At 44.1% G+C, this 27744-nt stretch overlaps 1 protein-coding gene across 3 annotated transcripts; it reads left to right on the top strand.

The window, feature by feature from the left end:
• Positions 1-22845: 22845 nt before the first annotated feature.
• LOC119303941 lies at positions 22846-26608 on the top strand. Of its 3 annotated transcripts, none has more exons than XM_037581101.1 (9): positions 22846-23196; positions 23282-23334; positions 23712-23771; positions 24086-24163; positions 24469-24598; positions 24829-24881; positions 25493-25657; positions 25751-25916; positions 26062-26608. In XM_037581101.1, exons 1-8 carry the CDS (start codon positions 22902-22904, stop codon positions 25895-25897), a joined length of 981 nt encoding a protein of 326 aa, XP_037436998.1. In that variant the 5' UTR covers positions 22846-22901; the 3' UTR covers positions 25898-25916; positions 26062-26608. The 3 variants fall into 3 exon arrangements, 2 of the variants coding, with proteins under 2 accessions (XP_037436998.1, XP_037436997.1); XM_037581100.1 differs by having other exon boundaries at positions 25751-25901; XR_005148035.1 differs by having other exon boundaries at positions 22847-23196; positions 25751-25976; positions 26062-26570.
• Positions 26609-27744: the final 1136 nt, after the last annotated feature.

Raw genomic sequence — 27744 nt, forward strand, 5'->3', positions numbered from 1 at the left:
TTTCTCTAGGAACGCGTTCAAGTTGAGGGCAACATTAGCGTGGGCCGTTTGATCTACAAGACATATTGCAAAGAATTTTAGACTATGTTCATGATAATTAAGTTCATCTAATCAAATTATTTAATGAACTCCCACTCATATAGACATCCCTCTAGTCATCTAAGTGATACATGATCCGATTCAACTAGGCCGTGTCCGATCATCACGTGAGGCAGACTAGTCATCATCGGTGAACATCTTCATGTTGATCGTATCTTCTATACGACTCATGTTCGACCTTTCGGTCTTCCGTGTTCCGAGGCCATGTCTGTACATGCTAGGCTCGTCAAGTCAACCTAAGTGTATTGCGTGTGTGTAAATTTGGCTTACACCCGTTGTATGCAAACGTTAGAACCTATCACACCCGATCATCACGTGGTGCTTCGGAACAACAGACCTTAGCAACGGTGCACAGTTAGGGGGGACACTTTCTTGAAATTATTGCGAGGGATCATCTTATTTATGCTACCGTCATTCTAAGCAAATAAGATGTAAAACATGATAAACATCGCATGCAATCAAATAGTGACATGATATGGCCAATATCATTTTGCTCCTTTTGATCTCCATCTTTGGGGCGCCATGATCATCATTGTCACCGGCATGACACCATGACCTCCATCATCATGATGTCCATCATCGTGTCTTCATGAAGTTGTCTCGCCAACTATTACTTCTACAACTATGGCTAACGGTTAGCAACAAAGCAAAGTAATTACATGACATTTATCTTGACACGCAAGTCATAAATAAATTAAGACAACTCCTATGGCTCTTGCCGGTTGTCATACCATCGACGTGCAAGTCGTGATTCCTATTACAAGAACATGGTCAATCTCATACATCACATATATCATTGATCACATCCTTTCGGCCATATCACATCACACGGCATATACTGCAAAAACAAGTTAAACATCCTCTAATTGTTGTTGCAAGATTTTACGTGGCTGCTATAGGTTTCTGGCAAGAACGTTTCTTACCTACGCCAAAACCACAACGTGATATGCCAATTTCTATTTACCCTTCATAAGGACCCTTTTCATCCAATCCGATCCGACTAAAGTGGGAGAGACAGACACCCGCTAGCCACCTTATGCAACTAGTGCATGTCAGTCAGTGGAACCAGTCTCACGTAAGCGTACGTGTAAGGTCGGTCCGGGCCGCTTCATCCCACGATGCCGCCGAATCAAGATAAGACTAGTAACGGCAAGTAAATTGACAAAATCGACGCCCACAACAACTTGTGTTCTACTCGTGCATAGAAACTACGCATAGACCTAGCTCATGATGCCACTGTTGGGGATCGTTGCAGAAATTAAAAAATTTCTACGCATCACCAAGATCAATCTATGGAGTAACTAGCAACAAGAGGGGAGTGCATCTTCATACCCTTGAAGATCGCGAGTCGGAAGCGTTGCAAGAACGCGGTTGGAGGAGTCGTACATGTAGCGATTCAGATCGCGGACGAATCCGATCTAAGCACCGAACAACGGTGCCTCCGCATTCAACACACATGCAGCCCAGTGACGTCCCCGCGCCTTGATCCAGCAAGGAGGAGGGAGAGGTTGAGGAAGAAGGCTCCAACAGCAGCACGACGGCGTGGTGGTGATGGAGTGGCAGTTCTCCGGCAAGGCTTCACCAAGCTCACGCGGAGGAGGAAAGGTGTTGGGGAGGGGAGGGGCTGCACCTTGGATGTGGTGCTGCGGCCCTCCCCTCGCTCCTCTATTTATAGGGAGAAGGGGGAAGGGGGCCGGCCCCTCTAGATGAGATCTAGAGGGCGGCGGCGGCCAAGGGGGAGGGGACTTGTCCCCCAAACAAGGGGGGCGCCTTGTTGGAAATATGCCCTAGAGGCAATAATAAAATGGTTATTATTGTATTTCCTTGTTCATGATAATTGTCTATTGTTCATGCTATAATTGTATTAACTGGAAACCGTAATACATGTGTGAATACATAGACCACAATATGTCCCTAGTAAGCCTCTAGTTGACTAGCTCGTTGATCAATAGATGGTTATGGTTTCCTGACCATGGACATTGGATGTCATTGATAACGGGATCACATCATTAGGAGAATGATGTGATGGACAAGACCCAATCCTAAGCATAGCACAAGATCGTGTAGTTCGTTTGCTAAGAGCTTTTCTAATGTCAAGTATCATTTCCTTAGACCATGAGATTGTGCAACTCCCGGATACCGTAGGAATGCTTTGGGTGTACCAAACGTCACAACGTAACTGGGTGGCTATAAAGGTGCACTACAGGTATCTCCGAAAGTGTCTGTTGGGTTGGCACGAATCGAGACTGGGATTTGTCACTCCGTATGACGGAGAGGTATCTCTGAGCCCACTCAGTAATGCATCATCATAATGAGCTCAATGTGACTAATTACGGAACGAGTAAAGTGACTTGCCGGTAACGAGATTGAATGAGGTATTGGGATACCGACGATCGAATCTCGGGCAAGTAACATACCGATTGACAAAGGGAATTGTATACGGGATTGATTGAATCCCCGACATCGTGGTTCATCCGACGAGATCATCGTGGAATATGTGGGAGCCACTATGGGTATCCAGATCCCGCTATTGGTTATTGGCCGAAGAGATGTCTCGGTCATGTCTGCATGGTTCCCGAACCCGTAGGGTCTACACACTTAAGGTTCGGTGACGCTAGAGTTGTTATGGGAAATAGTATGTGGTTACCGAAGGTTGTTCGGAGTCCCGGATGAGATCCCGGACATGACGAGGAACTCCGGAATGGTCCAGAGGTGAAGATCGATATATTGGATGAAGGGTATTGGAGTCCGATATTATTCTGGGAGTACCGGGTGACGACCAGCATGACCGAAAGGTGTTTCAGAGGCCCCGGCAAGTGTTGGGGGGCCTTATGGGCCAAGGGGAGGGGGCACATCAGCCCACTAAGGGGCTATGCGCCCCTCCCACCCCATCTCACGTAACATGGAGAGGTGGGGGCGCTTCCCCTAGGGCAGCCACCCCTCCCAGCTTGGGGGCAAGTTTCCTAGGGGTGGGGGCGCCCAAACCCATCTAGGGTTTCCCCTGTGGCCGCCACCCCTCCCCTAGGGAACCCAAGGGCGCCTCCTCCACCCCCTTCCCCCTATATATAGTGAGGGAGAGAGAGGGCAGCCGCACCCCTTCCCTGGTGCAGCCCTCTCCTCCTCCATCTCTTCCTTCTCCTCCGTAGAGCTTGGCAAAGCCCTGCAGGAATACCACAAGCTCCACCACCACGCCATCGTGCTGCCGGAGTTCTCCCTCAACTTCTCCTCTCCCCTTGCTGGATCAAGAAGGAGGAGACGTCCCTGGACTGTACGTGTGTTGAACGCGTAGGTGTCGTCCGTTCGGCGCTAGATCGGATCTTCCGCGATTTTGAATCGCCGTGAGTACGACTCCATCAACCGCGTTCTTGTAACGCTTTCGCTTAGCGATCTTCAAGGGTATGAAGATGCACTCCCTCTCTCTCGTTGCTAGCATCTCCTAGATTGATCTTGGTGACACGTAGGAAAATTTTGAATTATTGCTACGTTCCCCAACAGTGGCATCATGAGCTAGGTCTATGCGTAGATTCTGTGCACGAGTAGAACACAAAGCAGTTGTGGGCGATGATTTGTTCAATTTGCTTGTCGTTACTAGTCTTATCTTGATCCGGCGGCATTGTGGGATGAAGCGGCCCGGACTGACCTTACACGTACGCTTACATGAGACTGGTTCCACCGACTGACATGCACTTGATGCATAAGGTGGCTGGCGGGTGTCTGTCTCTCCCAGTTTAGTCAGATCGCATTCGATGAAAAGGGTCCTTATGAAGCGTAAATAGCAATTGGTATATCACCGTTGTGGTTTTGCGTAGGTAAGAAACGTTCTTGCTAGAAACCCATAGCAGACACGTAAAACATGCAACAACAATTAGAGGATGTCTAACTTGTTTTTGCAGGGTATGCTATGTGATGTGATATGGCCAAAAGGATGTGATGAATGATATATGTGATGTATGAGATTGATCATGTTCTTGTAATAGGAATCACGACTTGCATGTTGATGAGTATGACAACCGGCAGGAGCCATAGGAGTTGTCTTAATTTATTTATGACCTACGTGTCAATGAAAACACCATGTAATTACTTTACTTTATTGCTAACCGTTAGCCATAGTAGTAGAAGTAATAGTGGCGAGGCAACTTCATGAAGACACGATTTTGGAGATCATGATGATGGAGATCATGGTGTCATGCTCGTGACGATGGTGTTCATGCCGCACCTCGAAGATGGAGATCAAAGGCGCAAGATGATATTGGCCATATCATGTCACTTTATGATTTGCATGTGATGTTTGTCATGTTTACATCTTATTTTCTTAGAACGATGGTAGCATAAATAAGATGATCCCTCACTAAAATTTCAAGAAAGTGTTCCCCCTAACTGTGCACTATTGCGAAGGTTCGTTGTTTCGAAGCACCACGTGATGATCTGGTGTGATAGATTCTAACGTTCGAATACAATGGGTGTAAGCCAGATTTACACATGTGAAACACTTAGGTTGACTTGACAAGCCTAGCATGTACAGACATGGCCTCGGAACACAAGAGACCGAAAGGTCGAACATGAGTTGTATAGTAGATATGATCAACATGAAGATGTTCACCGATGATGACTAGTCCGTCTCACGTGATGATCGGACACGGCCTAGTTGACTCGGATCATGTATCACTTAGATGACTAGAGGGATGTCTATCTAAGTGGGAGTTCATTAAATAATCAAATGAACTTAATTATCATGAACATAGTCAAAAGGTCTTTGCAAATTATGTCGTAGCTTACACTTTAGTTCTACTGTTTAATAAATATTCATAGAGAAAATTTAGTTGAAAGTTGATAGTAGAAATTATGCGGACTGGGTCCGTCAACTGAGGATTATCCTCATTGCTGCGCAGAAGGCTTATGTCCTTAATGCACCACTCGGTGTGCTGAACCTCGAGCGTCATCTGTAGATGTTGGGAAACATCTGACATACACGTTTTGATGACTATGTGATAGTTCAGTGCGTAATGCTAACGGTTTAGAATTGTGGCACCAAAGATGTTTTTTGAAACGTCGCAGAACATATGAGATGTTCCAAAGACTGAAATTGGGATTTCAGACTAGTGACCACGTCAAGAGATATGAGACCTCTGACAAGTTTCTTAAGCCTGCAAACTAAGGGAGAAAAGCTCAACCGTTGAGCATGTGCTCAGATTGTCTGAGTACTACAATCGCTTGAATCGAGTGGGAGTTAATCTTCCAGATGAGATAGTGATAGTTCTCCATAGTCACTGCCACCAAGCTATTAAAGCTTCGTGATGAACTATAACATATCAGGGATAGACATGATGATCCTTGAGCAACTCGTGAAGTTTGACACCGCGAAAGTAGAAATCAAGTAGGAGCATCAATTGTTGATGGTTAGTAAAACCACTAGTTTCAAGAAGGGCAAGGGAAAGAAGGGATACTTCATGAAACGGCAAAGCAGTTGCTGCTCTAGTGAAGAAACCCAAGGTTGAACCCAAACCCGAGACTAAGTGCTTCTGTAATGAGGGGAACGGTTATTGAAGTAGAACTACCCTAGATACTTGGTTGATGAGAAGGCTGGCAAGGTTGACAGAAGTATTTTGAATATATGTTATATTATTGTGTACTTTACTAGTACTCCTAGTAGCACCAGTGTCGTGGTTTTGTCACGGCAGATGTCCTAGAGAAAGGACTTAGTCGTGGAGCCATCGCGACGGGTTAGCTTGAAGGGGTTAAAGCGGACACAGAGACGCAAGAGAGTTTATACTAGTTCGGCCCCTTCGATGAAGGTAAAAGCCTACGTCTAGTTGTGATGGAATTGATGGGGTTTCGATGACTAGGGAGCAAACAAGCTTCGCCTATGTCTCGAGTTGTTGTCTCTTGTCCTTGAACCGCCGCCGAGTCGTCCCCTTATATACACGGGTGACGCCCGTCGGTTTACAGACTCCCAATACCGGCTCATAGATGTGTCCGGTTGGTCTCTACTTATTCCTAACTTACAATACAAGTTAACTACTAACGCCGGTTTACAGCTACAGGCCTTGAACCGACCATGGGCCTTTAGCCCTTATCTGCCTTCTCGGGCTTTAACCTACTTAACTACTGACGAAGTTAATCCGGCCCAGTTAGGCCGGTTTACGCCCAGTAGTAATATCCCCAACATTAGGCCCCAGATTGATTTGAACATGTTCATGTCAATCCTTTAGAAAAAAATTTCATCTTCAATATCTTCTGTAGTTTGTTGAACCGCCGTGATGTCATCTTCTCTGGTCGTTGTAAACCGATGTGACGTCACTTGTTATAAGGAAGCTTATCCATTATGCTTCCTTGTTTAATAGATCTGTGGAAATCGAGGCGACAGCTCCGTTTCATGGCCCCTTGATTGTCGCGCCTGAGACATGTCCTTTTGCCTTATAAATAGGACCGAAGGGTCATTTCTTTTCTCCCCTTCGTGCCTTTCTTCTTTGTCTTCCTCGCGTCGCCAGCCTCGGAGCTCCGCCGCCACCGTCAACTTCTGCACCAACCTTGGCCGCTGCATCAACCTGAACGCACCAGAGCACCGCGGCAACCTTCCGCGTCTTCCTCAACTCTGGTAAGCCTTCTGCTCTTCTCAACACAGATCTGTTCTAGGCTTTCGTGTTCTTGCAGTGTTCATCACCTGTTCGTGTTCATATACTAGCTCCTGGATGCATCTGCGAACCCCTGCTCTGTGTAGCGGTAGCTTTTAATATCCGCCTTTAGTTTCATGCCCAAGACCATAGATCTCACATATATTTCTGCCCATTGATTCAATAATGTTCTGCTTTGAGCTTTTGAATATTTTTCTTATTTTTTGAACTTGCTTCAGATCCAACGCTGTAGAGAAATCTTGTGAAATCTGTTTCTGCATACTTATCCATCTGCAATCTCAGCTGTTTCAATGCTTAGATTAGGCGGTTTAACTTTGTAGAAAAAATTGCCAAACCGGTATATACCATTAGTCCCCTTGTTGAACCGCCAGTTGTTGTTGCTTCATAAAACTCCGGTTTAGATAGATCTGTCTCCGGTTTAACATTGCACATACCAATGTACCTTAATCAATGCATTTTTGAACCGGGATCATCTACCTTGTAGATTTCATCATGGCCAAGCAAGTATATGAGTGCAACTGGGTTCCTTCTCGCGTCACAGAGGCTCAACTGGATGATTTAGTCCTGATCGGCGCTTTAGACAGCAAAGATACCATCCATTGGAGGGCTCCTGGCAAAGAATGCCCTCCCACACCTCAAGAAGGAGAGGTCGTCGTTTTCGTAGATCACTTTGCCCGGGGCTTTAAGCCGCCTGGTTCTAAATTTTACCGGGATGTTTTAGCCGATTTTCAACTCCATCCACAAGATACTGGCCCCAACTCTGTTACAAACATGTGTCACTTCCAAGTGCTCTGTGAGGCGTTCTTTCAAGAGGAGCCCACAGTGGAATTGTTCAGAGACTGTTTCCATCTAAACCGCCATAGTGAGTTTACTGATGGCTCCAATACGGAGTTGGGTGGCGTGGCGATTCAGAAAAGGAAAGAGGTCACATACCCTCACACCAAACTGCACAGCCACCCCAAAGAGTGGAATCAAACATGGTTCTATTGCAAAGACACCTCCCCTGCTGGTGAAAATCCCTTGCCTGGCTTTCATCCGGAGCGACTCAGCAATACACACCCCTTTCCGCAAAGGTTGACTGCCCAAGAGAGAAGCAAATATGCTCCTCAACTATCGAAGCTCAGAGCCTTTATGGCCAACGGTTTAACAGGGGTTGATCTCGCCCGCTGTTGGATATCATGGAGCATACTGCCCCTTAGTCAGCGCTCCGGTTTGATGTGCGAGTATACTGGCAGTGTTGATGATCCACTGCGACATTCCAACATCCAGCTCACCGATGAAGAAATCACAGAGGCTGTGAATAAGATGCTGAATGAACCGGAACACATCTGTGCTAAAACCGGCCTACTTCCCTTCTGTGCCACCAACAAACCGCCAGCTGTAAGAGTTTGGTTTTTCTTTTTGCTGAATCTGCTGTTGATATATCTTGTCATTGTTTTAATATCAGTGTCTGTGTAACCAGGGCAATGATCTATTTTGGAGCAAGAAACTGCCGCAGGAGAAACCAGAAAAAATAGACAAACCGGAAAGGGCAACCCGGCAAAAGACTAAAGCTGTGAAGAAGACTGTCCACAGGAAAAGAACCACTGCATCCTCTAATCCGGCCCCTGATGATGATGTGGATAATCCGGACCACGAGGTAGGACTTGACTCACTTGGCTTATTTTTCATGCGTCTTATTGATGATGATATTTGTCAGAATGATGCCGAAGTCAGCCATGCTGATGTTGCAGAGGTAATTATTCTCTCTTCTGATTCAGAACCTTTTCCTTCACTAAAAATTCATCAGGAAAACCAAAAAGTTAAATTTTCTCATCCTCTTGCTTATTTGGATCTCAAATTTCTTATGAAGACCCAACAGCACGAAGCTCGTTGCACAACCCGGCACAGCGGCCAGGTAGTTACCTCCGCTGGTTTACCGAACAGTCCGGTTCGGAAACGCCGTTCAGAGGTCTCTAATTTGCTTGTCAGTGCTTGTCCTAAAGAGGGCTGCTTTCGTCAACCTCTTAATCCATCTGACTCCGATTACCAGGTTACTTCCGACTCATCCTCTGGCGAGTCATCGGCTACTCAGCTGCCACCGCTCAAAACAGTGCTTGGGTAAGCTATACTTATCATAATATTTGCAGTACATGCCTTGGAACATATGTTGTATTTGATTTTGTTATTCCTTTCAGGGCCAAGCCTAGGCCAAGCAAGAAGGCTCGCCTGGACAAAGCGGCCGAAGAGGATGCCGTCCTTGAACCGGGCAAAACACCAGATCTTGAAGCGGCTATTCCTGAGGATATACCCAATGATCCACTGCAGCAAGACGACGATCTTATTGCTGAAGAGAGACCTATTGATACCTCAAATCCTGTCAATCAGCCCACAAGCTCCATCTGGATTGAGAAATCCACCGGTCCAACAAATCCTACTGACAAGCCAACAGCCCCAGTGCAAACCGGCGATACCAAGGATGATGAGGTTGTCATTACTGGAACTGGCCATACAGAGCCAAGCAATCCCGTCGCTTTGTCCAAACATTCTGCCAAAGAAGAATTTGCTGCCTTTGGCAAAGGCAAGTGGAATGCTGATCTGGCGACTTACGCTGCTCTGAACGCCCAAGATATCCATTCCGGCTACCTGAACCAGCTGTATACCAGTCGTGACTATGAAGCCGGTCTGGTTAACATGATGAAAGATAAATATGAGGTAACTTCCATATGCTCTTTCCTGCCTGTATGCTTCAATTCTTGCTGACTCTCCTAGCCCCCAAGGGCCGGTTTGTAATCTTCTTTCAAACCGGGACTTACTAATATAAATCTTAATGCTTTGAAATTCGCTGATGTAGCCCCCAAGGGCCGGTTCAAGTTAGCATAGTTAAACCGGGACTTTAAGTAATTGAGATTGCCGCATCAGAATATATACGAGCAAATAGCCATTAGCCCCCAAGTGCCAAGTTGAATACTTGTATTGATCTTGGGACTTTGTAAGCAATTGAAAGATGAAGATCGAATATGCATTAGCCCCCAAGTGCCAAGTGCATAACTTGTTATGTGGTTGGTACTTCAATCCTTGTACCGTTTTGCTGAATCATATAACTGTCTGCATGCAGGCTGAGCTGAAGACGAAAGAAAGCCAAGTCGCCGATCTCCAAGATAATCTGAAATCCCAACAAGCTGAAACCTCCAAAGCAAAAGAGGAATTAACCAGCGCTTTAAGCGCCATGGAACAGCTTAAGGAGAACTTCAAGAAGAAGCGGGCGGATTGGGCCACTGAAAAATCCGCTTTAATCAAACGAGCTGCCGAGGCTGCACTAAAACCGGTGGCGGATGAACTGACCAGCATAAAGAGGCACGTGCATGCCATGACCACTGCTATCTTTGGTAAGCCGGTTTGACTTCTGAACTGATTCTGCCGTCTTACAGAGCTGTCGGTTTGTTAACCCTTTATGATATTTTAGGGACACGCATTGGTCACTTGGGGTCAGATGTGCGGAAGAAATTGAAAGACACCTATACGTTGGTCGAACAACTGTACACTGGTGCACAGCGGATCATCTGTACTGCATCCCACAACAAGCTGGCGCCCACCTTGATTCAGGACACTCTAATGAAACTGTCGGTGCTTCCTGCCCGGGTTGAAGAGCTGAAGAAATCTGCTGCTCGAACCGGTGCGATCAATGCCTTAATCCGGGAAAAAGCTTGGGTGCCGGATTTTGATCCTATTGAAGCGGCTCAGGGCTATCCCAGCTTGAACGAAGACGGGTCAGAGTTTGGTGAAGCGGATCTGCGAGCAATAAACTGGGAGGTGCGTCCGCTAGCTTGTCAATTGGCTGAAGAAGCAGACTTGTCTCATTATCAAGCCCAACATGACAATCAAAACAAGCGAATAGCTGCACCAATTCATGAAGCGGAAAATCTTATCCCTCCAATCTGTAAGCATACTTACGCTCCCGATATTGAACCGTCGTTGCTGATCCATGATGAAGCTGTTTTTCAAGCATTAATGGGAATCAACTGGACAACGATTGATTTCCAGCCACTGGGTAGAGAAACTGAAGCTGAAGCGGCGCAGGATGACCCACAACCATCAGGCCAGGCTGGTGACCAAGCTTGAACTGGAAGCCGGTTTCAAACTGCTTCTCCTTTGCAAAAAACAATGATCTTATTATGGGCACCGTGTTGCCTTGTAATAGGCTAGCTGATACTTTTCATGTTGATATGCCTTCGTGCATAATCGCTGCCACTTGCTCTTCCTTTGGGTGATGAACTTTCCAAAGTACTTTCTGCAATAAAAAATCTTCAAGTGCCACCGCGGTTGTACCGTCAGGCGGAATATGATGTCTACATACATGAAATCAAAACATCCGGAAAAAATATTAAGTATATGACCAAATTTTTGAGATACATAATACCTGCCACCGTTGAGCGTGAAGTTGGCTTGGCCAATCTTGAAGCGGAGTTTTATAAACCCACACTGTTGGAGGAGATAGCAGCTCCCATATATATATATATATGACGCCGGTTTACCATGTAAACCGTGCCGGGTTATAATAAACACTGTGTTACTCCATAAGAGGATGTTAACAAAAAGATCAAACCGGGCAAATAGTCTCCGGATTGAAATGAACCGTGTTCCATCAATTGACAGTGTGAACCAGTTGAAAACTTTGTCGGTTTAAAAAACGCAATAAAAATAAAGAAATACCTTTCAAAGAAAAGTGTGAACCAAAGGCAATGACAAAACCGTTTGCAAAAAAGGGTTTATTTGAGTTGATCAGATGGCGTTACCATGGCCAAACACGACCAAGCTCCCGATAGGTGTAACTATGGTTCTAGTCAGCCAGGTCCCCAAATGAAACCATGGCATTTATGCCGATCAAGTGGCATGGCAATGGTTCGGGTTCGACCAAGCCCCCAAGTGATTCTATGGCCTTAGGCCGATCAAGAGGCATGACTGGTTCAGACGTGACCAAGTCCCCAAGTGATCTGGTGGCTCTCGCCTATCAAGAGGTATTGTATTGGTTCGGACACGACCAAACCCCCAAGTGATATAACATGATGCTTTTAAAAAGCTAACTCAAGGGGTAAACCGGAGGCCGCTTTAGAACAACTCCGTGTAACCACACATGATGTAAAAGAACAGATACCCCACTTTAGCTGAGGTTCCGGTTTATTATATTTAATCATAATATATACATCATCGTAATATGTACATAAGTAGAGCCAATGGCTTAGGTATAGTAAGGCCGAAGATGAGCTATGTTCCACGGCCTGTTCGTCTCCTCCTCTGATGTACGTGAGTCCTTATGCTCTGGAATATCGATCAGATAGTATGACCCGTTGTGCAGATTCTTGCTGACCACGAAAGGCCCCTCCCAAGGTGGGGATAGCTTATGCATATCAGTCTGATCTTGGATGAGCCGAAGCACCAAATCTCCTTCCTAAAAGGTTCTGGTTCTGACTCGGCGACTGTGATAACGACGAAGATCCTGTTGGTAAATCGCCGAGCGGGCAGCTTCTATGTCACGTTCTTCATCCAACAGGTCCAAAGCGTCTTGCCGTGCTGTCTCATTGTCCGCTTCAACATAAGCCGCCACATGGGGTGAATCATGACGGATATCACTGGGGAGAACCGCCTTCGCTCCATAAACCATGAAGAACGGTGTGTATCCTGTTGATCTGTTGGGTGTAGTATTGATGCTCCATAACACAGATGGTAACTCTTCTACCCAACAACCCGGTGTTCTTTGCAAAGGAACCATAAGCTGGGGCTTGATGCCTCTCAAGATCTCTTGATTAGACCTTTCTAGTAGACCATTGGACTGTGGATGTGCCACCGATGAAACATCGAGCCGGATGTGCTCCCGTTCGCAGAACTCCTTCATGGCACCTTTGGACAAATTGGTACCATTATCTGTGATGATACTGTGTGGAACGCCAAACCGGAAAATCACTTTTTTATGAACTGAACCACCATGGCCGCATCACACTTGCTAACAGGTTCTGCCTCCACCCACTTTGTAAACTTGTCAACCGCCACCAGGAGGTGGGTCTTCTTATATTTGGACCTTTTGAAAGGCCCAACCATATCCAGCCCCCAAGTCGCAAATGGCCAAGTAATTGGAATCATTCTCAATTCTTGAGCCGGTACATGAGCACGTCTTGAAAACTTTTGGCAACCATCACATCGTCTGACCAGATCCTCCGCATTAGCATGAGCAGTTAACCAATAGAAGCCATGGTGAAACGCTTTAGCCACCAGAGATTTTGAACCGGCGTGGTGACCACAATCTCCTTCGTGGATCTCACGCAAAATTTCACGGCCTTCTTCAGGAGACACACAGCGTTGAAACGCCCCTGACACACTGCAATGATGCAACTCGCCGTTGATAATAGTCATGGACTTGGATCACCGGATTATCTGTCGGGCCAGAGTCTCATCCTCTGGTAACTCGCCCCGGTTCTTGTACGCCAGGTAAGGAAGCGTCCAATCTAGAATAACATGAAGAGCTGCCACCAATTGAGCCTCCGAATCAGGAATAGCCAAATCCGCTCCACAGTGGGCGCCAACTGTCGTGGTTTTGTCACGGCAGATGTCCTAGAGAAAGGACTTAGTCGTGGAGCCATCGCGACGGGTTAGCTTGAAGGGGTTAAAGCGGACACAGGGACGCAAGAGAGTTTATACTAGTTCGGCCCCTTCGATGAAGGTAAAAGCCTACGTCTAGTTGTGATGGAATTGATGGGGTTTCGATGACTAGGGAGCAAACAAGCTTCGCCTATGTCTCGAGTTGTTGTCTCTTGTCCTTGAACCGCCGCCGGGTCGTCCCCTTATATACACGGGTGACGCCCGTCGGTTTACAGAGTCCCAATACCGCCTCATAGATGTGTCCGGTTTGGTCTCTACTTATTCCTAACTTACAATACAAGTTAACTACTAACGCCGGTTTACAGCTACAGGCCTTGAACCGACCATGGGCCTTTAGCCCTTATCTGCCTTCTCGGGCTTTAACATACTTAACTACTGACGAAGTTAATCCGGCCCAGTTAGGCCGGTTTACGCCCAGTAGTAATATCCCCAACAACCAGGGTAATAAATACCGGTTCGGTTGCTAAGTGTTAGTAACTCAAAATAAAAGGCTGCGGAGACTAGCTAAAGGTGAGATGGCGATATGTGTTGGAAGTGTTTCCAAGGTTGATGTGATCAAACATCGCACGCTCCCTCTACCATCGGGATTGGTGTTAAACCTAAATAATTGTTATTTGGTGTTTGCGTTGAGCATAGACATGATTGGATTATGTTTATCGCAATACTGTTATTCATTTAAGGAGAATAATGGTTACTCTATTTATTTGAATAATACCTTCAATGGTCTTGCACCTAAAATGAATGGTTTATTGAATCTCGATCGTAGTGATACACATGTTCATGCCAAAAGATATAAGATAGTAATGATAGTACCACATACTTGTGGCACTGCCATTTGAGTCATATTGGTATAAAACGCATGAAGAAGCTCCATGGTGATGGATCTTTGGACTCACTCGTTTTTTAAAAGATTGAGACATGCGAACCATGTCTATTGGTAGATATGCATGAAGAAACTCCATACAGATGGATCATTTGGACTCACTTGATTTTGAATCACTTGAGACATGCAAATCATACCACATGGGCAAGATGACTGAAAGGCCTCGTTTTCAGTAAGATGGAACAAGAAAGCAACTCATTGGAAGTAATACATTTTGATGTGTGCACTCCAATGAGTGCTGAGGAACGCAGTGGATATCGTTATGTTCTTACTTCACAGATGATTTGAGTAGATGTTGAGTATATTTACTTTATGAAACACAAGTCTGAATTATTGAAAGGTTTAAGTAATTTCAGAGTGAAGTTGAAGATCGTCGTGACAAGAGGATAAAATGTCTATGATATGATCATAGAGATGAATATCTGAGTTACGAGTTTGGCACACAATTAAGACATTGTCGAAATTGTTTCACAACTAATATCGCCTGGAACACCATAGTGTGATGGTGTGTCCGAACATCATAACTGCACCCTATTGGATATGGTGCATACCATGATGTCTCTTATCGAATTACCACTATCGTTTATGGGTTAGGCATTAGAGACAACCGCATTCACTTTAAATAGGGCACCACGAAATTCCGTTGAGACGACACCATATGAACTATGGTTTAGAGAAACCTAAGTTGTCATTTCTTAAAAGTTTGGGGCTGTGAAGCTTATGTGAAAAAGTTTCAGGCTGATAAGCTCGAACCCAAAGCGGATAAATGCATCTTCATAGAATACCCAAAATAGTTGGGTACACCTCCTATTTCAGATCCGTAAGCAAAAGTGATTGTTTCTAGAAACAGGTCCTTTCTCGAGGAAAAGTTTCTCTTGAAAGAATTTAGTGGGAGGATGGTGGAGGCTTGATGAGGTTATTGAACCGTCACTTCAACTAGTGTGTAGCAGGGCGCAAGAAGTTGTTCCTGTGGCACCTACACCAATTGAAGTGGAAGCTTATGATAGTGATCATGAAACTTCAGATCAAGTCACTACCAAACCTCGTAGGTCGACAAGGATGTGTACTACTTCAGAGTGGTACGTAATCCTGTCTTGTAAGTCATGTTGCTAGACAACAATGAACCTACGAGCTATGGAGAAGCGATGGTGGGCCCGGATTCCAATGAATGGCTCGAGGCCATAAAATCCAAGAGAGGGTCCATGTATAAAACAAAGTATAGACTTTGGAAGAACTACTTGATGGTCGTAAGGCTGTTGGGTGCAGATGGATTTTAAAAGGAAGATGGACAATGATGGTAAGTGTCACCATTAAGAAAGCTCGACTTTTTGTTAAGATGTTTTTCGACAAGTTCAAGGAGTTGACTACGATGAGACTTTCTCACTCGTAGAGATGCTAAGAGTCTGTTGGACTTATGTTAGCAGTTACTGCATTATTTATGAAACCTTGCAGATAGGATGTCAAAACATTGTTTTCTCGACGATTTTCTTGAGCAAAGGTTGTATGTGATACAACCAGAAGGTTTTGTCAATCCTGAAAGATGCTAACAAGTATGCAAAGCTCCAGCAATCCTTCTAAGCACTGGAGTAAGCATCTCGGAGTTGGAATGTACGCTTTGATGAGATGATCAAAGAATTTTGGTTTATACAAAGTTTATGAGAAACTTGTATTTCCAAAGAAGTGAGTGGGAGCACTATAGAATTTTTTATGAGTATATGTTGTTAGCATATTGTTGATCAGAAATGATGTAGAATTTCTGGAAAGCATACAGGGTTATTTGAAAAGTGTTTTTCAATGGAAAACCTGGATTAAGCTACTTGAACATTGAGCATCAAGATCTATAAGGATAGATCAAAAACGCTTAATAGTACTTTCAAATGAATACATATCGTGACAAGATTTTGAAGGAGTTCAAAATAGATCATCAAAGAAGGAGTTCTTGGCTGTGTTACAAGGTGTGGGTATTGAATAAGACTCAAGACCTGACCACGGCAGAAGAGAGAGAAAGGACGAAGGTCGTCCCATATGCTTTAGATGTAGGCTCTACAGTATGCTATGTTGTGTACCGCACCTGAAGTGTGCCTTGCCATGAGTCAGTCAAGGGGTACAAGAGTGATCCAGGAATGGATCACATGACAGCGGTCGAACTTATCCTAAATAACTAGTGGACTAAGGAATTTTCTCGATTATGGAGGTGGTAAAAGAATTTGTCGTAAAGGGTTACGTCGATGCAAACTTTGACACTAATCCGGATGACTCAGAGTGGTAAACCGGATTTGTATAGTAGAGCAGTTGTTTGGAATAGCTCCAACTAGCGCGTGGTAGCTGCATCTACAAGATGACATAGAGATTTGTAAAGCACACACGGATCTGAAAGGTTCAGACCCGTTGACTAATAACCTCTCTCACAAGCGAGATATGAACAAACCCCATGGGTGTTGGATTCATTACAATCACATAGTGATGTGAACTAGATTATTAACTCTAGTGCAAGTGGGAGACTGTTGGAAATATGCCCTAGATGCAATAATAAAATGGTTATTATTGTATTTCCTTGTTCATGATAATTGCCTATTGTTCATGCTATAATTGTATTAACTGGAAACCGTAATACATGTGTGAATACATAGACCACAACATGTCCCTAGTAAGCCTCTAGTTGACTAGCTCGTTGATCAATAGATGGTTATGGTTTCCTGGCCATGGACATTGGATGTCATTGATAACGGGATCACATCATTAGGAGAATGATGTGAAGGACAAGACCCAATCCTAAGCATAGCACAAGATCGTGTAGTTCGTTTGCTAAGAGCTTTTCTAATGTCAAGTATCATTTCCTTAGACCATGAGATTGTGCAACTCCCGGATACCGTAGGAATGCTTTGGGTGTACCAAACATCACAACATAACTGGGTGGCTATAAAGGTGCACTACAGGTATCTCCGAAAGTGTCTGTTGGGTTGGCACGAATCGAGACTGGGATTTGTCACTCCGTATGACGGAGAGGTATCTCTGGGCCCACTCGGTAATGCATCATCATAATGAGCTCAATGTGACTAATGAGTTAGCCACAGGATCATGTGTTACGGAACGAGTAAAGTGACTTGCCGGTAACGAGATTGAATGAGGTATTGGGATACCGACGATCGAATCTCGGGCAAGTAACATACCGATTGACAAAGGGAATTGTATACGGGATTGATTGAATCCCCGACATCGTGGTTCATCCGACGAGATCATCATGGAATATGTGGGAGCCACTATGGGTATCCAGATCCCGCTATTGGTTATTGGCCGGAGAGATGTCTCGGTCATGTCTGCATGGTTCCCGAACCCGTAGGGTCTACACACTTAAGGTTCGGTGACGCTAGAGTTGTTATGGGAAATAGTATGTGGTTATCGAAGGTTGTTCGGAGTCCCGGATGAGATCCTGGACATGACGAGGAACTCCGGAATGGTCCGAAGGTGAAGATCGATATATTGGACGAAGGGTATTGGAGTCTGGAATTGTTCTGGGAGTACCGGGTGACGACCAGCGTGACCGAAAGGTGTTTCGAAGGCCCCGGCAAGCGTTGGGGGGCCTTATGGGCCAAGGGGAGGGGGCGCATCAGCCCACTAAGGGGCTGTGCGCCCCTCCCACCCCATCTCACGTAACGTGGAGAGGTGGGGGCGCCTCCCCTAGGGCAGCCACCCCTCCCAGCTTGGGGGGGCAAGTTTCCTAGGGGTGGGGGCGCCCAAACCCATCTAGGGTTTCCCCTGTGGCCGCCACCCCTCCCCTAGGGAACCCTAGGGCGCCTCCTCCATCCCCCTTCCCCCTATATATAGTGAGGGAGAGAGAGGGCAGCCGCACCCCTTCCCTGGCGCAGCCCTCTCCTCCTCCAACTCTTCCTTCTCCTCCGTAGAGCTTGGCGAAGCCCTGCAGGAATACCACAAGCTCCACCACCACGCCGTCATGCTGCCGGAGTTCTCCCTCAACTTCTCCTCTCCCCTTGCTGGATCAAGAAGGAGGAGACGTCCCCAGGCTGTACGTGTGTTTGAACGCGGAGGCGCCATCCGTTCGGCGCTAGATCGGATCTTCCGTGACTTGAATCGCCGCGAGTACGACTCCATCAACCGCGTTCTTGTAACGCTTCCGCTTAGCGATCTTCAAGGGTATGAAGATGCACTCCCTCTCTCTCGTTGCTAGCATCTCCTAGATTGATCTTGGTGACACGTAGGAAAATTTTGAATTATTGCTACGTTCCCCAACACGCCCCCCTTTAGGGTTCCCCCCAAACCCTAGGCGCATGGGCCCTAGGGGGATGGCGCCCAGCCCACTAGGGGCTGGTTCCCTTCCACCTACAGCCCATAAGACCCTCCGGGGCAGGTGGACCCTCCCGGTGGACCCCCGGAACCCCTCCGATGGTCCCGGTACAATACCGGTATACCCCCGAATATTTTCGGTGACCGTATGATGACTTCCCATATATAAATCTTCACCTCCGGACTACTCCGGAACTCCTCGTGACGTCAGGGATCTCATACGGGACTCCTAACAACATTCGGTAATCACATACAAATCTTCCTAATAACCCTAGCGTCATCGAACCTTAAGTGTGTAGACCCTACGGGTTCGGGAACCATGCAGACACGACCGAGACAACTCTCCAGCCAATAACCAACAGCGGGATCTGGATACCCATGTTGGCTCCCACATGTTCCACGATGATCTCATCGGATGAACCACGATGTCGAGGATTCAAGCAATCCCGTATACAATTCCCTTTGTCAATCGGTACGTTACTTGCCCGAAATTCGATCGTCAGTATCCCAATACCTCGTTCAATCTCGTTACCGGCAAGTCACTTTACTCGTTGCGTAACACATCATCCCATGACCAACCCTTAGTCACATTGAGCTCATTACGATGATGTCTTACCGAGTGGGCCCAAAGATACCTCTCCGTCATACGGAGTGACAAATCCCAGTCTCGATTCGTGCCAACACAACAGACACTTTTAGAGATACCCGTAGTGCACCTTTATAGTCACCCAGTTACGTTGTGACGTTTGGCACACCCAAAGTATTCCTACAGTATCCGGGAGTTGCACAATCTCATGGTCTAAGGAAAAGATACTTGACATTAGAAAAGCTTTAGCAGACGAACTACACGATCTTGCGCTATGCTTAGGATTGGGTCTTGTCCATCATATCATTCTCCTAATGATGTGATCTCGTTATCAATGACATCCAATGTCCATGGTCAGGAAACCGTAACCATCTATTAATCAACGAGCTAGTCAACTAGAGGCTCACTAGGGACATGTTGTGGTCTATGTATTTACACATGTATTACGATTTCCGGATAATACAATTATAGCATGAACAATAGACAATTATCATGAACAAGGAAATATAATAACCATTTTATTATTGCCTCTAGGGCATATTTCCAACAGTATGAGCTAACATACTCTCTCTACTTGGATCATATGCAATTATGATTGGAACTCTAGCAAGCATCCGCAACTACTAAAGATCATTAAGGTCGTGAAACCCAACCATAGCATTAAGTATCAAGTCCTCTTTACTCCCATACGCAACAATCCACTTATCCGTGTTTAGGTTTCTATCACTCCCACAACCGATAATAAGCGAATCATGAATATATTGCAACACCCTACAACGGAGACCCCTTCGTTTGCGTGACAAGGAGGGATCGTAGGACAACACCATAAATAAAATATACACTCATACCAACCAAGATCACGATTAACCCATAGGACAAAACGGATATACTCAAACATCATAGGATACCCAAATATCATTGGAAAATAATATATGGAGTTGAGCACCATGTATTTAAAAAATTGACCATGTATTTAAAAATGAATATTTTTTATCATGTATATAAAAATGTTAATCAAGCATTTGTAAAAATGTTGAGCAAGTATTTAAAAAATGTTAATCAAGCATTTGAAAAATATTGAACAAGTACTCGAAAAATGTTAATAAAGCATTTGGAAAATGTTAAATGTGTATAGAACAAATATTGACCATCTACTAAAAAATAATTAAACAATTTGACCATGTATATAAAAAAGATAATCAAGCATTTGAAGAAATATTGAAAAAGTATTTGAAAATTTTTAACCAATCATTTAGAAAATGTCAAATATGTATAGGAAAAATGTGACCATGTATTAAAAATGATGAAAAACTCGATCATGTATATAAAAATGTTAATCAAGCATTTGAAAAAATGTTGAACAAGTATTTAAAAATTGTTAATCAAGCATTTAAAAAATGTTAAATGTCTGTAGAAAAGATAATGAACATCTATTAAAAAATGGCAAAACAATTTGATCATGTATATAAACATGTTAATCAAGCATTTTGGAAAATTTTGAACAAGTATTTGAAAAATGTTAATCAAGCATTTAGAAAATGTTAAATGTATACAGAAAAAATGTTGACCTTTTATTAAAAAATGACAAAAAAATTAATATTGTATATGAAAATGTTAATAAAGCATTTGGAAAAATATTAAACAAATATTACAAAATTATTAATCAAGCATTTAAAAAATGTTAAATGCAGATAAAAAGATGTTGATCATGTATTAAAAATATGTTAATCATTTAGTTGAAAATGTTAATCAGGTATTTAAATAAAATGTTAAAATGTATAGATAAATTTTTTGACTATGTATTGAAAAAATATTAATAAAGGATTTGAAATATGTTAAAAAAACATTGACCATCTATTCAAGAAAATGTTAAACTTGTGTTTAAAAGATGTTAAACATGTATTACAAAAATTTATTAGATATATATGAAAAATATGAATAAAAACAGTGAAATCCCGAGGGAAAACAAAAAGAGAAAACAGATGAAGAACAAGAAAGAACAAAACAAAACCGACGAAAAATAAAGAATAGAAAAATGTAATTGAAAACGGAAAAAGAAACAAGGAAATCGAAGCAAAACAAAGAAAAGAAAAAGCCCAATAAGAACAGTTAAAATAAATAAAGAAAAAATGTGAGAATGTAGAAACAAACGAACAAGCCAATAAGAAAAATAAAGAAAAACAGAACACATAAGAACCCAATGAAAAATTGGCTTTTTTCCCTTTATAAGTAGATCGCGCCATACTATTTTCACAAACCCGATGGTGGCTCCCTAACTTCGAAATTACTAGTTAAGGAGTACTCATTGCAAAGATCACTCCAACATCTCAAGTTGTGACAAGTAGTGCACATGCAACACGCTACTTGTCGCAATCTGGAACTTTTCTCTTTTTTCGTTGATCCGTTTATTCAAAACGTATTATCTCTACGTCCAAATCTCAAACCGTCTTTATCGTTAGATTCCTCGCACCGAGATCTTCGAAACTAGATCTCATGCTGATAGGTTTTGACAAACTTTTTTTACGAAAAAACCGGCCGATAAAAACCAACGGGGAGCATGGGTTTTTTCCCTTTCCGAAAGAGGCATGCCCGTGTCTCTCACAAAATCACAACCGTGCCTCTCGCGGAAGCAGAACCGTGACTTTCGCGGAAGGAAAAAAAAAGACAAAATGCATTTTTTTCGTTTCCGAAGAGGCATGGCCGTGACTCTCGTGAAAGCACGCCCGTGCCTCTCGCGGAAGCAAAACCATGACTCTCGCGAAAGGAAAAAAACAAAAAACGCGTTTTTTTCATTTCCGAGAGGCACGGCCGTGACTCTCGCGAAAGCACAACCGTGTCTCTCGCAGAAGCAAAACCGTGACTCTCGCGAAAGGAAAAAAAAACAGAAAATGCATTTTTTCCCGTTTCCGAGAGGCTCGGTCTTGACTCTCGCCAAAGCAAAACCGTGACTCTCGTAAAAGGAAGAAAAAAACGCTTTTTTTGGCGTAAAAAAATTTAAAAAAAAAATTGATCGAAAAGCTAAGGAAGACAGATGGAAAACCAAAACGTCAAAAAAATCAGAAAAAAGTCGTTTAAATAGCTGAAAACACGTGGAAAAAATAAAAAAATCCAAAAAAAGCGCCCAGAGCGCGACACGTGACAAATGGCTGAGAGCACATCAAATGACGCTAATCGTTGCGAGTCTCCCAAAAGAGCGCTCGTTAACTAGTGGCTCCCAACTTTTTTTTTTTTTTGAGAATCTCACAAAGCTTTATTACTGAATCATAATGTTCATAGGTACAAAAAGAAAATCGCCGGGTTGTCCTAGCCAAGTGTGTCGGCCAAACCCTAAAGATAACGCATGCTTTGCGAGATTATGGGCCTCCGTATTGGAGGTCCTATACTCATGAGTAAACGAACATGAAATAAAGGTAGTTGCTCTAGTCTTGATTTCCTCGACAATGGCTCCAAATTCTGCTGAGCTTTCCTGTCTGATTGCATCTACCACCACCTTGCAATCAGAGGCAACAAATAAATGGTTGATATAGAGATCTTCTGAAAGTGCTAATGCCTCCCGAACTAATTTGCAGCGCTGCCGCCTATCGTGCTGGAGACGCAATGGGCCGGCCTGTAACTGTAGATGTTTAGGGCGAGATATCCTACAGTGTCGCCACGCTGACGCTGACAGGCCGGCTGGCGTTTCGAGAACAGTGCACCGCTGATGTGTGGGTAAACTCGTCATCTGCATCAACGGCTAACAACGAGCTCTATCCCGCAGCAGCTAGCAATGCCCGCCACCATGCCGCTAACCTTGTCCCCGCCCCGCCTCCTCCTCCACCACCACCGCCACGGCCAAGCCAAGCTCCAGCAGCAGCGCTCCACCGCCGGCTTCGCGGTCCTCCCGCGCCGCGCCGCTCGGCTCCGCTGCGCCCCCGACGAGGTCGCGGCCACAGCCGCCGAGCCCGAGCAGCAGGGGGAGGAGGAGGAGTTCGTGCTCCTCGCCTCCAACCGCAGCGACTTCAACGAGGTCATCATGGTCATCGACTCGCCCTCCAACCGCTACCTCGTCCTCGACCCCAGCCGTAAGTGTCACCGCTTGCTCGGCAGACTTGGGTCGAGTTGGTTTCTGAATCTGAATACAGTGCGTTCGACCTCTGTCTCCTGCAGGGAATGTCCACAGCATTCTCCCCAAGAAGAGCGCCTGGACCAATTCCTACTGGGTAGGTATCTGAACAGAATTTAGATGAGACGACATTTTGATTAATGCTCTACCATCCGTGACCTGAGCATGTATGAGTACACAATTGTTATAAGCATATTATCGAGCACCTGGTAGGCATTAGGACCATTATGCTCGATGCTGCCAGTATGGCTGTTACCATGGGAAATGCACTCCAATCTTAAATTTTTGGTATGGGAACAGAAACGATGTTTTTATCCAACTGGATTTTTTACACGGCCGATGTTTTCATCGCCCGGAAATATGTTTTATCGCACAGAAAAAATGTTTTAATCGTCTTCCAACACCGTGTTCAATTGCTCAAAGCAGCTATTGGATGTAAATTCTTATAACATGTTTGCTTTTGCTATCATTCAGGATGAGTTCGTCAGCCTACCTCCCGTTGTTCCACGTGGTCCTGTTGCACTTCTAGGTTTGGTAAACCCCTTCTCTGACATTTCTCAGCTATACTCCTGTTCTTTATTGTTTCTGTGAAGCTGCTTCTGGGATTACATCCTATAGTATGCTTAGGGGGAGTTGAGGAGATGTTTTACACACTAGTACTTTTCTATTCCACAAGTTGCAATGAGTCTGTATAGAGTATTGTGCATCACAATTCCTTGTAAGAACAGTAGGTGATCTATTTACACAAGCAACATAGTGTCATAGGCTCATAGCGCTCCTTATTTAAATAATTAGCTCTTCACACACTTGCAGATGTGATTCATTTCTTCTCTACATGCTTCTTTCAGGGTGCTGGGACAGCAGCACATATGATGCTAGAAGTTTGGCCCTGGATACAACTTATTGGATGGGAGATTGATCCGACGGTGAAAACTGTTCTCACTGTCCTTTCATTTGTTTACTGATCACATGACTTAAGTCTGCAGAATTTTTCCAATTTCGTCATACAGCAGTCTTGGAAACTTGTCAGAAGAGCATTAATTTTTTGTAATGTTGGTTATGCTATTTCAAGCACACTTGCATTACCAGGATTGTGTGACTGGTTATGCTATTACAACTATTCATGTTTTTCAGCCTCGTTTCTTCAGATTTTTGCTTTTCGTAATCATACAGCCATCTGTTTATATTTTCCTAACTGACATCCCTGCAAAACTGTATCGTTTCATGACAGATAATTGAATTGTCGAGGGATTATTTTGGTATGTCCAATTTAGAGAAGACCACGGAATTAGGTGGTTCACTTTCGGTGCGTATAGGCGATGCACTTTCCCCATCAGCTACAGTTGAAGGAGGATTTGCTGGTGAACATCTGATCTGATGCAAACATAATGCATGTCTTACTGCCTTATTGGAATTGAATTATGACATGCTCTTAGTAATCAGTTTTTCAATAATTATCTGTAATAAATTTTAGACTCTGTTATTATGTTAGTGTTTCGAATGCCTTTAATTAGCTTTTCAAAGCATTTTAAGTTTTCAGTTTCGGGAACTGACTTGCAATAGGCTGACGGTACCTTGCTCATGCCTGCAGGCGTTGTTGTTGATTTATTTGCTGATGGAAAAGTCTTACCTCAGCTACAAGAAGTAAATATCCCATGCCTTTTTAATTCATTTGTTATTATTCTCTATTTCTACCATGGCTCGTTTGTATTTTTCACTATATATATTTACCTCGTGCTCCTTCCGGAACACATCAGAGTCATATTGTTATATGGTATAGCATGCAGGAACCACCATAGCTCCACAACAAATATCTTTGTGCTTGTGAATTTGAACTGTTATCATGCTGTATTAATGAGTGCACAAACTCAGTTCAGTCTGGTATTTAATTTACCGACGTAGAAAATGTGCTTACACATCCCAAAGTAAATACTAGAGCACATGCAAATGCATAAAAGTGATCTAGGACCTCGAGGATCTCTGCTCTAGGGAGATGCTAACAAAAGTTAGCTACTTCTTGCAACCTTAGCAACTCTCGTGTTCGAGGAAACATTGGTGTGTTCAAGAATACTCTGATATGATGCTTATACCAAACTAAATTTATATAAAGCTTTTGTATTCTTATGACAAAACGTACTTCTGAGATTTGTAAGTTCTTGGGTGCTATATTTGTATGGAGTATTTACTTCATTCACCAAACTACATAGTACACTCTGATTTGCGCTGGGTTTAATGTAATGTCAACATTGTCACAGGCTGAAACTTGGCTAGAGATTGCAAAAAAGCTCATGCCAGATGGTCGAATCATGGTCAACTGCGGCGGAGCAGATACCCCCGTATCTCTTGCTGCTGACACGGGTGTTTCGTCTTGGGTCCAGAATCCTACAATCAAGGCTCTGTGCTCCGCGTTCCCTGGGCAGGTAAGAGTAATAGTTACCAGACCACTGAAACTATATATTTTCGACTGTTGGTGCGAAATGATGTCCTGCTGATGATACGACCCTATATCGCAGCTAAACTGGAAGAGACTTTCGGAGAAGGAGAGTGTAAACTACGTCGCGTTGACGGGTCCCCTTCCAGACCTGGAGGAGTGGTCAACCTCGGTTCCTAGCGAGCTAAGCCCAAGAGTGAAACAATGGGTGCCTTGCGAGCTCGCGTGAGGATGTGCGTTTTCTTCTGGTTGCACCTTTACTTGCTTCTACAACTTTGTCTGTCTCCTCCCTCCACGGTCCTTTTAAGGTAGTAAGTAGTTGCTGCAGCCAGTACATACCGTACACTTGATTATTTTGAATTATGTTAATCTTTGAATTGTTACTTGCTCAAGGTGTACATAAGGCCATCTGTCTGCATCTGAAGAAGTACCATATCATAGCAGCACTCACATGTCCAAGGAGGGAATTGCAGTGGGGAAGGTAGTCTATCTGGCTCCAGAAGCTTGAAGAACAGCACGCTACAATTTTTGGCATGTCCTGCTGACCTGCTGTTGATTGCCGTTCATCATTCCATGTCTTGATAGTGTTGCAAAGTGTCAAGTTCAGTCGCTGATTAGTAAGCGCGCGTTACATCCCTTTGTTTTTTTAGGTAACAACTTGTTTTTCCTGCTGTTTAAACGACCGATTCGTGCCGCGGCTGAGCTGAATCAAAGCCAGCCACAGTTTGCAGTCTTTTGCCAGGGTAATGTTGTTGTTCAACATCAGGTTCTTACACGGCTACATAATTGTTATACTGGTGGTGGCGCTGCGCAAGTAGGCCGTGAAGCATTACCTCTCGCTTACGGCAAGTGAGCTGGGGTTAGAGTTAAGTCTCTTAGTATGTAATCCTTTCGGTATGTTCGATGAAGTCGTCTCCTTTCGTGCGCATTGTGTTTGTGATGAACTGACGCATGATCTCGAACAAATTCTCGCGTGAAATATATTTTTTAATTATCCAATATCGTTTAGGGGATCTGTTCAGGCTGAAGCTTTTGCAACCCGTAAAACCAGTTTCGGGGTACCGCAAGTTGGTTTTACGGTTTGGGATTTTTAGTGGATCTCTGCTAGAGATGCTCTAAGCGGTAGGTTACTGCAGCCGCGTGTTGATCATGCGTTGTCAGTAAAGGCGTCACTATTGAGAGTTTTTGACGAGAAAGGAACCAGTCAATGAGATAAAGTTTAACATGCTGATATGAAGAATTAGTTTTCTTTTTCGAAAAGGGGGGCTCCCTGGCCTCTGCATCAGAGTGATGCATACGGCCATCTTATTAACCAAATAACAAAAGGTGTCAACAAGGTTCCAAAGTCTCCAGTTGATAGAAGGAAAATGCAGCTCACACAGAGCTTAAAAAGGCTAGATACACAAACTAGTCACAAAAAGATGCCACAACCGGCTGGCTAAAAATAGATAGGTAAACTAATTGCCTATCATATTACATGACCGCCATCCAAACCGGTTGAAGATATCCCGAGCTATCATCTCCCAACGAAAAGATCCAGTAACCAAACGCTCCCTGGCCTCCATCGGAGTGAGTAGCGACCACGAACGGATCACTGCCATAGCTCGGAAAATAACCTGCAAAAAATGAATCTGTGATGTTCTGTTAAAAACCAAATCATTTCTGCAATTCCAGATAGTCCACAACAAAGCGCAAACTCCAACCCGAATATGTCTTGCTAAGTCAGGCTCAACCCCATTAAGCCATGTCCCAAATAATGCATTGACCGAAGTCGGTGGAGTAATATTAAAAGCAATATGGACAGTCCGCCAAAGGACTTTGGCCAACGGACAATCAAAGAATAAATGCTTAATCGTCTCATCCCGATCACAGAAACTACACCTAGTAGGTCCTGTCCAATTACGCTTTATCAAGTTGTCCTTTGTTAAAATAGCTTGTTTATGGACAAACCACATAAATACTTTAATTTTTAAAGGAACTTTGACTGCCCAAACATACTTGGAAGTTGGAATGGAGTTCGAATTAATAACATCAATATACATTGATTTAACTGTAAATACTCTAGACCTAGTCAAC

This window comes from Triticum dicoccoides, chromosome 5A, assembly GCF_002162155.2.
Source record: "Triticum dicoccoides isolate Atlit2015 ecotype Zavitan chromosome 5A, WEW_v2.0, whole genome shotgun sequence".
Lineage (NCBI taxonomy): Eukaryota > Viridiplantae > Streptophyta > Magnoliopsida > Poales > Poaceae > Triticum > Triticum dicoccoides.